At 36.3% G+C, this 15,792-nt stretch overlaps 4 protein-coding genes across 6 annotated transcripts; 2 read left to right on the top strand and 2 right to left on the bottom strand.

Moving 5' to 3' along the window:
* Positions 1-463: 463 nt before the first annotated feature.
* LOC107617768 (vacuolar-sorting receptor 1) lies at positions 464-5,022 on the top strand. Its single transcript, XM_088499459.1, has 12 exons — positions 464-1,253; positions 1,607-2,299; positions 2,381-2,469; positions 2,552-2,621; positions 2,710-2,793; positions 2,890-2,966; positions 3,068-3,149; positions 3,363-3,445; positions 3,550-3,616; positions 4,141-4,269; positions 4,368-4,480; positions 4,573-5,022. The coding sequence occupies exons 1-12, from the start codon at positions 944-946 to the stop codon at positions 4,669-4,671; spliced, it is 1,896 nt and encodes a 631-aa protein (XP_088355585.1). The 5' UTR covers positions 464-943; the 3' UTR covers positions 4,672-5,022.
* A 3,847-nt stretch (positions 5,023-8,869) lies between these two features.
* LOC107619723 (protein HYPER-SENSITIVITY-RELATED 4-like) lies at positions 8,870-11,334 on the top strand. Its single transcript, XM_088497741.1, has 3 exons — positions 8,870-10,005; positions 10,086-10,524; positions 10,849-11,334. The coding sequence occupies exons 1-2, from the start codon at positions 9,262-9,264 to the stop codon at positions 10,509-10,511; spliced, it is 1,170 nt and encodes a 389-aa protein (XP_088353867.1). The 5' UTR covers positions 8,870-9,261; the 3' UTR covers positions 10,512-10,524; positions 10,849-11,334.
* LOC107619724 (uncharacterized) lies at positions 10,230-12,340 on the bottom strand. 3 transcript variants are annotated; one of them, XM_088497743.1, is made up of 5 exons: positions 11,751-12,340; positions 11,356-11,619; positions 11,204-11,269; positions 11,034-11,099; positions 10,230-10,420 (listed from the first exon to the last, which is right to left on the bottom strand). In XM_088497743.1, the coding sequence occupies exons 1-5, from the start codon at positions 12,168-12,170 to the stop codon at positions 10,391-10,393; spliced, it is 846 nt and encodes a 281-aa protein (XP_088353869.1). In that variant the 5' UTR covers positions 12,171-12,340; the 3' UTR covers positions 10,230-10,390. The 3 variants fall into 3 exon arrangements, with proteins under 3 accessions (XP_088353869.1, XP_016177506.1, XP_088353868.1); XM_016322020.3 differs by lacking the exon at positions 10,230-10,420 and adding an exon at positions 10,465-10,888; XM_088497742.1 differs by lacking the exon at positions 10,230-10,420 and having other exon boundaries at positions 10,465-11,099.
* Positions 12,341-14,192: 1,852 nt separating this feature from the next.
* LOC107617264 (uncharacterized) lies at positions 14,193-15,381 on the bottom strand. The gene is made up of 4 exons (XM_016319005.3): positions 14,878-15,381; positions 14,606-14,761; positions 14,384-14,515; positions 14,193-14,294 (listed from the first exon to the last, which is right to left on the bottom strand). Exons 1-4 carry the CDS (start codon positions 15,379-15,381, stop codon positions 14,193-14,195), a joined length of 894 nt encoding a protein of 297 aa, XP_016174491.2.
* Positions 15,382-15,792: the final 411 nt, after the last annotated feature.

Raw genomic sequence — 15,792 nt, 5'->3', positions numbered from 1 at the left:
GCGGATAGCAAATTCATGTTTGTATTAAAAATTAGTTATAAATTAAAAATATATATTTAATTATTTAAATATAAAATACATATTAAAATTAAATTAAATAACTTATATATTTATATTTATATTTAAATATAAAGTAATTGATTTTTTTTTTTCGCATGACATTTTTATACAAAAAATTAAGTGTATTCAATACCAATTATCTTATCGCCAATATATTTTCCTTCGTAATCATCTGTATTTGAGTATTGATTATTGTGTTTAGTCACTTTTGGTAATTCTATCTTATTCAACTTGAGAAACCGATTTACCAGGAACGCATTTCAATCCGGATAGATAATATTGTAAATCAACAAGACGGTTTATAATAATTTTTTTTTAATTAAAATTTTCTAAAATGAGTTTGAATTGGGCAAGAAGCTAAGGTTTTGATTTTTGAAGAGTCCAAATTAGTAAATTGCTTAATAGCTAAGAAGAGTAATATTTTGTCTCCGTGGACTCAACAGAGTGAGGAAAAAAATATAAATATAAATAAAAATTCACACAAAAGAAAAAGAAATCTTTGAGTTTTCCATTTCCAAGTCTCCAAAGTCTCCAAGTCTCTCTCTCTATAGATTGCGAGAGACTTCACAAATAACTTGTCCCTAACAAACAATCAAACCCTTCAAATCAAGCATGCAAAATTAACCAACACACCACAATTTCTCAGCTTTTTTTATTATTTTTTCCAGTCCCCTTCTCAAACAACTAAAAATTAAAAAGCAGCATCGACGATAATTTCCACTAGAGTTTCTTTTTTCCTTTTTTTTTTCTTATTTAATTTTAGCAGAAGCTGGGAATAAAGGTGCAATTTTTACACTCATCGAATCACAGAAGTAGTATCGCCATCCCAATTTAGAACTCGTAAAACCGAGTTTCGGATTCGTCTCTGGGTGCTCCCAAAAATATGAAGAAGCTTCGGAGATCAACGCTGGCGCTGTTTTTAGGGTTTCTGTTGCTGTCGGTGGCGCCGTCGTCAATGGGGAGATTCGTGGTGGAGAAGAATAGCTTGACGGTGACTTCGCCGGAGAAAATCAAGGGGACCTACGACAGCGCCATTGGTAACTTTGGGATACCACAGTATGGTGGTAGTATGGCCGGGAGCGTCGTGTACCCGAAGGACAACCAAAAGGGTTGCAAGGAGTTCGATGAGTCTGGGATTTCCTTCAAATCCAAGCCCGGTGCTCTTCCCACCATCGTTTTGCTCGATCGTGGAAGTAAGATTCCTCTTGCTTGAACTTATTTGATGTCTGAGCTTCAGCTGATTTTCAAAGAGAATTACTTTTTTGAAGTTATGTTTTCAATTTTAAAGGTTTTTTTTTTTTTTTAATTATTTAGTGTATTTTGTAAGATTTTGTAGCTAGGGTTTTGCTTTGTGGCAGAAGCTTTTTGATGCTTTGCATGTAGTTGAGCTGAAGTTGATTGTTTACACTGACTTGCTGTTTTGTTTGTGATGAATTTGGATTAAATCATCGGATGCTAGATATTATCTTTGAATCGATTGATAGCTGAAGTATTGAAGTATTCCGTGGTTTGTATTCTTAATGTTTTGTCCATTTGTTCCTTCCAGGTTGCTTTTTTGCTTTGAAGGTCTGGAATGCCCAGAAGGCTGGAGCTTCTGCTGTTCTTGTTGCGGATGATATTGATGAAAACTTGATAACTATGGACACACCTGAGGAGGATGGATCATCTGCAAAATACATAGAGAACATAACAATACCATCAGCTCTCATTGAAAAAAGTTTTGGTATAAAATTAAAGGATGCCATAAGTGGTGGTGATATGGTCAATGTAAATCTTGATTGGAGAGAGGCTGTTCCCCACCCAGATGACCGCGTGGAGTATGAGTTGTGGACCAACAGCAATGATGAATGCGGAGTTAAATGTGATATGTTGATGGAATTTGTGAAGGATTTTAAGGGTGCTGCACAGATACTTGAAAAAGGTGGTTATACTCAGTTTACACCCCATTATATAACTTGGTACTGTCCTCAGGCGTTCACATTAAGCAAACAGTGCAAGTCTCAGTGCATCAATCACGGAAGATATTGTGCTCCAGATCCTGAGCAGGACTTCAGCACTGGTTATGACGGGAAAGATGTGGTTATTGAAAACTTAAGGCAGCTTTGCGTTTTTAAGGTGGCAAATGAAACTAAAAAGCCTTGGGTGTGGTGGGACTATGTCACTGATTTTCAAATTAGATGTCCGATGAAGGAGAAAAAATACAATAAGGAGTGTGCTGATGCTGTCATTAAGTCACTTGGTCAGTGAATTGTTATTGCCTATGCTTTTATCCTGGCAGTTCATAGTAAAGTTTCCTAATATGATTATTCAATATCTGCAGGTCTTGATCTCAAAAAGATTGAGAAGTGCATGGGAGATCCTGATGCTGATTCTGACAATCCTGTTTTGAAGGAAGAGCAAGATGCACAGGTACAATTTTAATCAACTTATAGTACCACTTCATTCATTTTATCAGATGGTTATATAGATATTTAACAAACTAGTTTTATAGGTTGGAAAGGGTTCCAGAGGTGATGTCACCATATTGCCGACTCTTGTTGTCAATAATCGACAGTATCGAGGTTTGTACTGTATGTTTCTCATGGTTATATTTTGGATTGCAACTTCTTTGGTTATATAATTTTTTATCTCTGCTAAAATGTTATCCAGGAAAACTGGAAAAAGGGGCTGTCATGAAAGCTATATGCTCTGGGTTTGAAGAAACTACTGAACCAGGCGTCTGTTTGAGCAGTGGTAATGTTTACTTTCTGTGTTGCTGGAGGAATATATCTTGCATGCTTTTCAATACTGGATCCGGTTCTTTTTGAGTGACAAACTTTTGGTTGGCAGATGTGGAGACAAATGAGTGTTTGGATAACAACGGTGGTTGTTGGCGGGATAAAGCAGCTAACATCACTGCATGCAAGGTATTTTATATTTGAGTGGAAATATAAATATCTAATAGCATGTAATTCAGGTTCCAGTTTTCTATATTCCAAATTTACATATATGATTTTTGTTTTATCAGGATACATTCCGCGGCCGAGTATGCGAATGCCCCCTTGTGGATGGCGTGCAGTTCAAAGGAGATGGTTATACAACCTGTGAAGGTTGAAATGCTTTGTAGAAAACTTTTATTTTTGCATATATTCTGTATGGACTTTACTTTTAGGGGACAAAAGAAAAGGACAGTCAAAGATGTTTACTCTACTTTTTGCTTAGTTCTTGCTTTGTTGTGATGATCTTTTAGATTCAGAGCATCTGTGTTTTTTTTTAAACTTGCTTTTCACTTTCATTTAACTAGTTTTTTCCTGGTTTTACAGCCAGTGGACCTGGGCGGTGCAAGATAAATAATGGGGGTTGTTGGCATGATGCCCGTAATGGACACGCGTTTTCTGCTTGTTTGGTTAGTGGCTATCTTGTTACCCTCTAGCTCAGCTTATTCCATCTTCAAAAGATCCTTAACATGAGTTGAATTATGACATATCTTGTCAACTGCTTCATGAACAGGATGATGGACATGTTAAATGCCAGTGTCCTGCAGGGTTTAAGGGTGATGGTGTCAAAAACTGTGATGGTGAGACATGATTATATTCTTTATCTTGTTAGCTGTATTACAATTTGTATCATGCTTGATACCCGATGCACAATAACTTTCTTCCACTCCAGCTTGGCAAGTTGAATCCAAAACCCTGCTGAAACACAACCCAGCTGAAAATTTTCCAGATTGGTTTCATGATGAACCCCCTTTTTTGCACCCTTTAAGCTAGTTTTTGTGATTGCTTGACTAGTACATATTTCCAAAATGTTGGACAAACTCCTTGCTCCCTCTTCTGTTTGATTCTCCTTATGTTATACATTTTTAATTGACCTAGAAAAACTTATTGCTGGTCCAGTATGTGAAATGCTGACTAACGCGTGTAAACGGTGTAATGTATATACCATATTTAATTTCATCCATCATTGAAGTAGTTATGCAGTCTTCTTAATCATTTGGCTTAATATTATGAACTCGAGTATATACGGGAATGCTCTCATAATAACTGGAAAAGAAAGATGTATATCTAAATTTTTACACCATCATCTGTTTCATTCTTGCAGACATAGATGAATGCGGAGATAAGAAAGCTTGTCAGTGCCCTGAATGTACCTGCAAGAATACCTGGGGCAGCTATGACTGCAGTTGCAGTGGAGACCTTCTGTATATCAGGGACCATGATGCCTGCATAAGTGAGTTACATGCACTTTGTCGTTCTCTTCTTGCATATCAGTATAACTTTTGAATATGCTCGTCTTTTTTGTTTAATTCGCTGCTGGGTTTTCTGTAGGTAAAACTGCGAGTCAGGGAGGGAAGTCTGTTTGGGCTGCATTTTGGGTCATTTTACTTGGCTTGCTTCTAACTGCTGCTGGCGCATACCTAGTGTACAAATATAGAATAAGGGTAAGCTTTATCTGGCATTCCATCATGGTTATTTTCAGCTTCTATAAAGAAGCATGTGATGACTCCTCTTTAACCAATCTCTTCTTTTGCAGTCATACATGGATTCTGAAATCAGAGCCATCATGGCACAGTACATGCCCCTGGACAGCCAAGGGGAAGTAGTAAACCATGTCAACGATGAAAGAGCATGAAATGAAAAGAAAACACAGAACTTATGAGCCTCCCTAGTCTCTTGGGACATGATGATGATGCATGAAAGCTTGGTTGAGGTGTTGATGATTCGGCGCATTGAATTTAATAATAGAATGTATCATATTTGACACAATAAAAACACCTTGGGAATTACATAGTTGTCCTGCGTTTTTTTTATTTGGGATGCACCAAGTTGTGTACTTTAAAAGGATGATTTTAGTAGCAATTTAGTAGGGTGGACTTAAGTTATCTCACTAGATTTTAGGACTTGTTTATGCGACTTTTGTTCCACACTTTGTTATTGTATCTTATCGCGCTTTTACTACGAAATCTACGTACATTGCCAACAATGTTATTGCCGATCACTTCTTAGATGGTGATGCCTATGCTTATGAATAGGTTGATTGCTTCTTTAAAAGCAACCATGGAGCATGGTTCCATTGCCGACTAGGTTTTGTAGCTTTCTTCAATTTTGTTTATTCCCTCTCTTATCTATTTTGTCTTGCCAAATCTATTAACTTATACAATCATGTGTTATTTCCAGACTTATTTTAAAATTAACGACTCACAAGCCATTAGGGGGAAAAAGGGAAAAAGTTATATGATGCTCTATCTCAATCTAAAGGCGATTTAGATGTATGGTTGAACACTTCATTAAGTGTCGTACATTTTGGTTTGCTCATGTATAGAAAGACATTACGCCCTAGATACTAAATCTAAAGAGATATGTTATACTAGTTATTATCGCCTCTCTCTTAGATTGCATTTGGAAGAGATTGAAATTAAATTAAGTTTTTGTATTGTTTAGTATAAAGTGTATAGAACTTAGTTATATTTTAGTATTTATTTTATTTAAGATAAATATGGATATAAAAAAAATATTTATTAAAATATTCTTAGTTATTAAAAAAATGAACTTTCGGTTCCAATCTCAAAACAAACAGTATTAATATCAACTTAATTAACTTTAAAAAGCTTAATTAAGTTATTTTCATAACTTAGCCTAAGCAAAAAGAAGGAGTAATCGGATTGATACTTTAGTAATAAATGAAAGATTGGTAAGGAATCAAGCGGATCAAGATTGCTATCTGGGACTTTTACAAGAGCTTGTATCATCGGGAAGTAACGCTATTGATAGGTTTTTGGGATGGACTAGTTAATCAAATTCCGGAGGAGGAGGTTGCAGAATTGGAGAGGATGCCATCGGCTGATGAGATAGAGGATGCAGTATGGAATTGTGAGTCGTCTAAGGCTTCTGGTTGTGATGGATACAATATGAACTTCATTAAGAAGTGTTGGGGAGATATTAGGTCAGACTTCACTACAGCTATCATGGATTTCTTTCAGTTTGCTACCCTACCAAAGGATTCTAATGTCACATTGATAGTTTTGGCTCCAAATTTGTTGGAGTTAAGGATATTAAGGATTTTTGGCCGATTAGCATGGTAGGATGTGTGTATAAGGTCATATCAAATGTTATGGAGAACGAGGAGGATAATGTCAGGATTGGTTGGGGAGACTCAGAGTGCTTTTGTGAAGGGAAAGAAGATCCATGATAGGGCTTTGATTGCATGTAAAACTGTGCAGTGACTAAAGATGAAAAAGAAGAGCTCGGTGATAATTAAGCTGGATTTCCAAAATGCCTACGATAGAATAAGGCAAAGTTTTATGGATATTGTACTTCAAAAGATGAGATTTGGGCAAAAATGGAGAGGGTGGATTAAGGAATGTGTTTGCACGACATCAATGTCAATTCTGATAAATGGCTTGCTATCTAGATCGTTTAAGATGGAATGAGGCTTACGACAGAGTGATCCTCTTTCTCCATTCCTATTTGTTCTTGTTGTTGATGTCTTCCATAGGATGGTAGGAGAGGCAGTTAGAAATGGCAGGATTGCTTCTCTGTTGGTTGGGCGGAACAATGTTGCGTTATCTCACTTGCAATTCACGGACAATACCATACTATTATGCCCTCAGAAAGAGATGTCTATCAGGAACTACAAGTGACCCTTGCGGTGCTTTGAGCTGATGTCTGCCTTGAGCATTAATTTTGATAAATTTAATTTGATTCTGGTTAATTGTGAGCAGGAGTGATCACGAAAGATGTGTAGATTGCTAGGGTGTAAAGAAGTTTCGTTGCCAGTTAAATATATTAGTATTTCTTTGGGAGCGAATTTGAGGTTGGTCAATACTTGAAAACCAATAATAGATAAAGTGAAAGAGAAAATCATCTTGTGAAAAGCAAAAACGCTTAATAAAACTAGTAAACCGGTCCTTATCAAATCTGTGCTGAATAGTCTGCTAGTTGATTACCTCAGCTTATATAAGATGCACAGAGCAGTGGTAGAGAAGTTAATTTCCTTGTAGAGAAAGTTCTTATGGAGTAAGGAAGATAGCAATCAAGAGTTACCATTAGTGAGGTAGGATATTGTCCAAACCCTAAAAAAGTTAGAAAGTCTGAGAGTAGGTGATGTAATCATTCAGAATACAGCTCTCTTGTTCAAGTGGTGGTGGAAATTTTCAAAGAAAGATTGTCCATTATAAAAAAAAATTGTGTGCTCCTGTAATGATTTGAATCCAAATATTGTTCTCTCTTGTCAGCCTGTGCCAAAGAAAGGAGGCTCATGAAAGGATATATGCCAGTTATAGATAAAAGAGCAACAGGTAAGAGACAATATGATCAGAAGATTATCTTTGGAGGTAGGAGATGGTAGAAGAATTCGCTTTTCGAGAGATAATTGGCTACCCTGTGGTATGTTGAAGTTAGTCTTTCCAAGACTTTTCTTGGTTTCAAACCAAAGTGAATCAGTAATAGGACAATGTGAATTTTGGGATGAGTTAGAATAGATATGAAATTTTCAATGGAGAAGACAATTATTCCAATGAGAGTTGGAGTTAGTTAATCAATTCCATGGAGTCCTTCAGTCAATCATATTAACACATGGAAGAGAGGACCAATTAGTGTAAAAATTTGATAAATTAGGAGTTTATTCTACTACCTCCTTTGTGCAGATTTTGCAGGCTGAACTATTGCCGGAGGATATTACAAGTTACAGTTTTACTAGTTCTATTTGGAAGGGATTGGTTCCACCATGAATTGAGTTGTTCACCTAGTTTGTGTTAGTGGGCAGAGTCAATACTAAGGAGATATTAAGTAAATTTGACGTCATTGATCAAAATGATAGTATTTGTGTTTTATGTAAATAGTATACTGAGAATGATTACCACTTGTTTATTAATTGTGAGTTTATTTGGCAGGTATGGTGTGTTTGATTGTGTGCCTATGATAAACCATGGTGTATTTCAGGTTAAGCAACATTTTGAGAATTGGACAGGTGCACTTGTAAGAAAAGAAGAACGTAATAAGTGGTTGATTGGGTTTTTTCTAAAAAAGAATGATAGAATCTTCAGGAATCAAGAAACAGATGTTACGAAAACAGTCAACAAATCGATTAGGAGTTACAAAGAGTAAAATGATAATTGATCTTTTGGGTTGTTGATGATGTTGTCGGAGATAATTAAAAATTATTTTGTTCTATCTGTCTAATATTTTTATATTGATGCTTGACGTTGATGTGTTGAGCGTTTTGTTTAAAAAAAAAACTTTGAAAAGCTTAAATTGGTAATGAAGTGCTAATAGAAATCTTTTACTATTTTAAAGTTTCCCTTTTTTATATAAAAAAGGTGAAATATAATCTTTCACGGATAAATATTATTATGTTACTTAAGATTTCATATTTTTAATGCATTGAAAAATAAAAAATAAAAAATAAAAAATTATTATTATATACTTAATATATGTTTTTAAAGCACAGTTTGCTTAAATTAAAAAATTTAATTTCTTTCTCTTTTAGAAAAAAATCAAGAGTAAATGTTATACAAAAAGTAAATTACACTATATAGTAGTATTATGAATTTATGACGCTTACGGTATGAAGAATAATTGAAGTTTTATCACTTATGACAGTAAATAATGGTGATTCATAGTTACATGTTAAGTGAAAATTTAAGTACAGTCGACTTTATATAAAGTTGATAATTAAGAGCCGTTAAATGATTTGACTGATTTGACTAAATTTTCATCTAATAATTCTCTGCTATTAACTTTTCACCGTACTGTACCTTAATTTTCACTTTTGAATAACGAAGCAGCGTGCGAAGCAAGGTACTTGTGGAATGGTGAGACTTGATACCATCGTTGACAACAAAAGTCAACCTCCGTCAACCCCCAAGCTTCCATGAAACTATGAAATTTGAAACCCACTCTGCTATCTCACTCACTCTCATTCCCAAACCCAAACGATGAAGCAACTTCACCTGCCTTCCGTCCAAACAATGATCTCCGCCGCAGCCTCCGCCGCAGCCACAACCATGCTGCTCCGTTCCCTGGCCCGCGACTACGTCCCCCGCGAGCTCCACCACTGGATTCACTTGAAGTTCTCGAAGCTGCTGTCGTCGCTCTTCTTCTCCTCTCAACCACCCTCGTCATCGAAGAGTACCATGGCCTCTCCCACAACCACCTCTTCAACGCCGCGCAGCTCTACCTCACTCCTCACACCTCTCCCAACTCCACTCGCTTCCGCGTCACCATGCCGAAAAAGGCCACCTCCATCTCCGTCTTCATGGAGCGCAACGACGAGATCGTTGACCTCTTCAACGGCGTCAAATTCACGTGGAAACTCGTCGCCAAACACATCCCTTCCACCTACATTCGAACCCCTGGCTCCAACCGCCACGACTACCCAACCCTCAAATCCGAGATCCGTTACTACGAGCTGCGGTTCCACGCTAGGCACAAGGACATGGTGTTCACGCAATACCTACCTCACGTGATGGAGAAGGCCAAGGAGGCGCGGCAAAATCAGAAGCCACTGAAGCTGTTCACGCTGAGTGACCAGCGCGTGATCGGCATTCGCGGCAGCGCGTGGCAGTCTGTGAATCTGGATCATCCGGCGACGTTCGATACTCTGGCGATGGATGAAGACGCCAAGAACGCAATCGTGGAGGATTTGGAGAGGTTCGTGGCGAGGAAAGATTTATATAGGAAGGTTGGGAAGGCGTGGAAGCGCGGTTACTTGCTGTATGGTCCACCTGGCACTGGCAAATCGAGCTTGATCGCCGCCATGGCTAATTACCTGAGATTTGATGTCTATGATCTGGAGCTGACTGATGTTAGGAGCAATTCCTTCCTTAGGAAGTTACTGATTTCCACTGCCAATAGATCCATTCTCGTTGTTGAAGACATTGATTGTTCTCTTGAGCTTCACAATAGGCTCACCAAGACTCCGAAACCACAAGGCCCTGCTCACGAATTTCACAATCAACAACCTCAGGTACAATCAGGAAAAAGACTAACTAATCATATCACATGTATATAAGATCTAAATTTGGGTATTGTGGTTGCATGATGCAGGTGACTTTATCAGGATTCTTGAATTTCATAGATGGGTTGTGGTCCAGCTGTGGGGACGAGAGGATCATATTATTCACCACGAATCGGAAGGACAAAATAGACCCTGCCCTTCTGCGTCCTGGCCGTATGGATGTCCACATTCACATGTCTTACTGCACCCCCTCTGGATTCAAGATGCTGGCATCCAATTACCTTGGGGAGGGGGTCGCCGCACATCCACTTTTTCCTCAAACTCTGGACCTTATGCAGACATCTAAAGTCACTCCTGCAGAGGTGGGAGAGCTCTTGCTCAAGAATGAGGACTCTCAGTCTGCACTGCAAAGTGTCATCCAACTCTTGTTGGACAAGAACAGGGGAGAAAATCATGAATGCAAGGCTGTACAAGGTGAATGCAGCCAAACTTTTGAAAACAAAAGCTTGGATTAGCTGAAAACAAATAGTATATAACTATATATTGTTCTGTTATTACATTGGAATTCATGTGGTTAACCAATACAATATCCAAGTTTGAGATTAAGCCAGAAAGCAAGCAATTTTCTTACATCGAACGAAAGAAAAGAATAAGCAAGAAAAGTAGAGTATCATGGATTCATGCTATATTAGTTCTCTTATAAGTTTTTGATGCCATTTTGGCTGATCACCATGTACTGAAACTTTCTTAGAATAATGAAAAAAAGGGAACATTACAAATGTCATTTTTTATTGCTATGCTATTTGGGTGTGGTAATATTGAAGTCTAGTCCAATGTTCATTCCATTGTAAGCAATTGGAGCGTACATCCAGAGATCATCAGAGCTCAAGAGCTGTCCAATTGAAAACAAAATATGGGGAAAAAAGTTGAGTCAATCTCTGTTTTTTCGTAAAAATTATGAAAATAGAACACATTTTTGCACCGAGATAAAATTTGTATTTATGCAGAATTAGGAGCAAGGATCCTCGAGCTATTACCTTAATTTGGAGCTGTAAAAATTTCACATATTGGACAGCCTCCTCGAGCATTGTGCTGATATCCACCTGCAATTTCATAAGGAAACAAACTTGAGAATTTTGGCATCTAAACTTAACCAATTTGTTTTATTTTGTTTTGACAATAGTTGGATTGCCACCAAGAAAGCTACCTTGGTTCCATTAGGCACTAAGTTTTGTAAGATTCTCAACCTTTCATTTATTCTTTCTCTTCTTCTCTGCACAATGTAACGTAGTTTAGAATATCTTCAAAAAATAATTAGGGAGGATATTTTGAGAAAAATGCACTTGGCATAGGGCATACTCTTGCATAGATGCTCTGTGGATCAGTAGCAGAACCTCTACTAGATCTAGATTTTCCATTTAACTGAAGACCTTTAGAATATTTCAGGCTCAAGCTCGAAGACTCTCCTTCATTTAGCTCACGACACGTGTCCAAGTCGTCTTCTGAGCAGGAACAGCTCAAGTTTTCCCCCTGACCAGGACATCTATCTTCTTCTTTAATGTTGCTAATGGAAGCAGATTTTGGTTTCTTTGTAGTCTTAACATTTTTCTTGTTCTTTAGTATCTACAGAATCAAAATATCATATCATGATGAGAAGTTGAGAACACCACCAAATCAAACAAGTTATGAGGTTAAAGACTTAAAGCAGTAATATGCAATGTTATAAAGCATAAGGCATGCTTTGTGTTTTCTACCTCATTTGAACTCCGAGACCTTTTTCTTGGCTTCTCCAGCTTGCTGGTTATATTCTCTTGGGCTGGTTCAGAAACTGGTTCACTTGGTACATTCTTATCAGCAATAACATCTACACCTAACTCTTTATCAGTATATGTGCTTAATGAGGGATCCACCAAGTTGGTTAATGGATCATTCAAGTTGTCACTATCTATAATTGGAAACATATTGTTAGAAGCATCTGCAGCATAAAATGAACTGCTATTGATGTCTGCATGACCATACCATAATGCAGATGGAATTCCTGCATTCCAATTTGCATGTAGCTGTTGTGTGTGTGAGCAGTTGCTAAGAAACTGGTTCATGAAATCAGCTTCCTCAGCTGTGTATGATCCACTAAGGGAACTCCATTCTGCATAAATTTCCTCACCAGGCTCCATTTTTTTCCTTGGGAAGCTTACTAATATGATATAATATGAGTTAGAAGTTGAAGTTTGTTCAATGCTTTAATGGGATCAATGCTTCTGCCTATTTATATAACCAAGAAGTCGAAATAAAATGCCTCTTTGCTCTTGGGTTGACTTAATCTAATATAAAAAGCTATAGTTTATACTTGCTAATAATTGGTCTCTGACAAAGTCCTACTATCACTTGATTTTTTAAAATAAATTAAAGAATTAAAAATACTTTTAGTTGAATTTTTAAGGTTTATTTCTTCTGCATCTTTATCTCCATAATTATCATCACTTCATAATTGTTACCATTTTATCTCCTTAATTATCATCACCTCATCTTTGTTACATACATAGTTTCTAGGATTCAATCTTACTTTTAGGGGAAGATACTATGTAATCTATAGTAATTTTTCTCTAATTCAAAATAGACTCTATATCTGATTTGTACCTATTTACAGATACTACTATATATACTACGAATTAGGCCTGAAAGTTGGACAGAAATGACAGAGAGAGAAGAGAAGAACAATATTAGTATTAAAGTATTTGTGAAGGAGGTTTAGGAGTTTTAGAAGGAGATAGAAAAAAGAGAAATACACCTGTTAATTGTGAGAACAAACGTGGGGGTGGCATTTAATATTTCATATTATAAGACAAGGTCGGCTTAATGAGAATTGAGATCGTGCCATTTATTAATACAGACATCATTATCTTCTAACTGGATTTTTGTCTCTTCCATATAGCTGTTAAACACTCACTCTCACACACACATTCCCTCCCAAGTTAGGTTTCTGTTTGGATTTTGAGGACACTGAGTGAAAGTCCTCAGTTTTTGAGATTAGCCCATCATTTTAATTTTAATGTTAATGCTGAGTTGTTTTAAGACTTAAGAGTCCAATAATCCAGATATATTAACAAAACTAATCAGTTGTTCTTTATACTATGTGACATTGGAATATATGGACCACATAACATTATATTCTTTGATAAGATTTCTTGGATGTTGTACATGTATACGTGTCGTGTGTGCATGTTTTCTAAGTTAAAGGTTAACATTGATTATAGAGAGATTCTTCCTTCTGTTAGATAAGGATTCCCCTTGCAAAGAAGATAATGTTTTGTATGCAGTATGTACTATCAAGTCATAATGTAATTCGTTAAATATGTTCTAAAAATATACAAATATTCATGTCACTACTTGAGATTAATGCATCTTGGCATTCATTCCTGCTAAAATTCTGACAGGGGAAAAGTTTATAATTGTCATGAAGGGAGACAGACATTAACCTAATGTTATAATGAATTTTTCAAGCTTTGTACAAAATACACTCTGAAACCTAGAAATTGTTGTCATGTGTTTTTCTACGTCTCATATTAGTTGTCTAAGATTTGATTAGATTTTATACATGGTGCTAAGTTGTCTTATGAAGATATTATAAAATTTACATACCCCCACCCTTATTTATAATTATCTGCATCATGGTGAGTGGAGAAAAAATTATACCAGCAAATTGTCATGATTCTTATTTATTTTTGATGTACTATTAGTATAGAATAATTTTACACGTACGTTCAAGTACGTAAAATCATGTCAAAAATAACTATCTCTACATTGTTTGCGTGAATGGTTATCTAACTAAACAGTTGTGAATCAACGACTGTATACTATTAATATATCAAAATTAAATTCTTAAATAAACCACATAATTTATCTTATCACTTCCAAATTAAGTTTTACTTTCAGTCTGATTCAGCAATGTAGCATGTGCCTGCATTATTCCCATCATTTACAACCAGTTAATCAACTCAAATTGTATATTCATATAACCAGTGAGTGACTTTGATAATAAGCAAATTAAATTAAAAAATCCAAGACTAAAGTATTAGCAAAATTATCCAGTGTTGTAAATGTTCTCACACAAAAAAAAAAAAACTCTTAGATGCTGGATTCAGTGCCTTTTATACAAAATCACAAATGAACTGAATTATTTTTTGTCTTGTATGGTATCAGCTTGCTTTAGTTGGAGGAGTAATAGAGAGGTCTAGTCCAATGTTAATTCCATTGTAAGCAATTGGAGCATACATCCATAAATCATCAGAGCTTAGAAGCTGTTACATTATCATTCAAATCAAAATATTAAAAAATATAAAAGAAAATACAATACAAAAAAGAACATGTTGTCAACTTGGCTTGTTACCTTAATTTGGAGTTGTAAGAACTTCACATAATGGACAGCTTCCTCAAGCATGGTGCTGATATCCACCTTAGTTCCATTGGGGACAAGTGTTTGTAGTATTCTCAACCTTTCATTTATCCTTTCTCTTCTTTTCTACACAATGCAAGCAAGAGTAGTTTAAGACATGATGATGCAATGTGGATTTATCACTTATCAACATGAATGGTTATATGATGAACTTACTCTTGCATATAGGCTCTGTGGATCTGTGGCAGCACCACTGCTACTTCTTCTATTTTTGGGAGCTGCAGGGCCTTTATCCTCTTCACTGTTGCTTGTGTAAGAAGAAGGAAGTGGATTCTCCTTCCTTGATTTAACATTCCTCATGTTTCTTGGGACCTAAGTAATGTCATCATCAAGAACATAGTTATGTACAATTCAATGTTATGAAGGAATAATTTGGAAACAATGGGAAAAACTACCAATAAATTTTTAACTCTGAATCGTTCACATACCTCAGATGAACTCCTAAGCCTTTTGGTTGGGTTCTCCAAGTCCTCTGCAGGTTCAAAAACCATTCTTTCACACTCTATCTTAGCATCTTCATCAATGATTCCACTTATCTGCGCCCTCGAGTTATCATTACTCTGTGGACTAAACTTGGCACCTTCTAAACAATTATCGGTGGACATGGAGTCGAAATTTGTTGTGGTATCATAGGAATAGATATTACCATTCTCAGTACTGGAGCTACTCCCTTGGGAGAAGCATAGATAGTTAGCATTTTCAATATGTGAAGGAGGCAAATAGGAATTGCCATTGATGCCTTTGAAGCTCACTTTTGTGGATTCATGGCAAGGCCAAAATGCAGAAGATGGTGGCATGGCAACACTAGAATAATGCTTCTCTGAGACAGAATAGTTACCAGCAAGAAGCTGAGTCATGAATTCAGCTTCCTCAGCTGTGTATAGTCCACTAAGAGAACCCCATTCTTCAGAAATCAACTGAGCTGGTTCCATTCTTCTTCTCTTAAGTGTGATAGTAAGAGTGTGTATTTGTTTCAATGATAGATCAAGTGTGAGACTAACTAAGATATTTATATGTTACAACCTAAGATAATGCCAAAAAGGGATTGGAGTTATATATGGAAAAAGATCCCTTTCATAATTGCCAAGAATTAGGTAAGGACAAAGTGCAATAATATATACTACTAATATAGTTTTGGACACACTTTAACTGTTTATTTATTAAGGTCTTAAAATGTGAGACTTGGTTCATTAGATGACAAACAAGGAGAATGAAACAATTGACAAGTGCAATTGGCTTCATATGATTATGGTATGAATTAACATCTATGTAGTATGAGAAAAACAAATAATTGTATCACTATTTTAAGAAAAAAGAAAAAGAAAGAGGGGCATGGATTGAGG

This window comes from Arachis ipaensis, chromosome B9 (assembly GCF_059453495.1).
Source record: "Arachis ipaensis isolate K30076 ecotype BB chromosome B9, ASM5945349v1, whole genome shotgun sequence".
Lineage (NCBI taxonomy): Eukaryota > Viridiplantae > Streptophyta > Magnoliopsida > Fabales > Fabaceae > Arachis > Arachis ipaensis.
The sequence above is the reverse complement of the archived record's forward strand: the minus strand, read 5'-3'. Positions and strand labels throughout refer to the sequence as shown.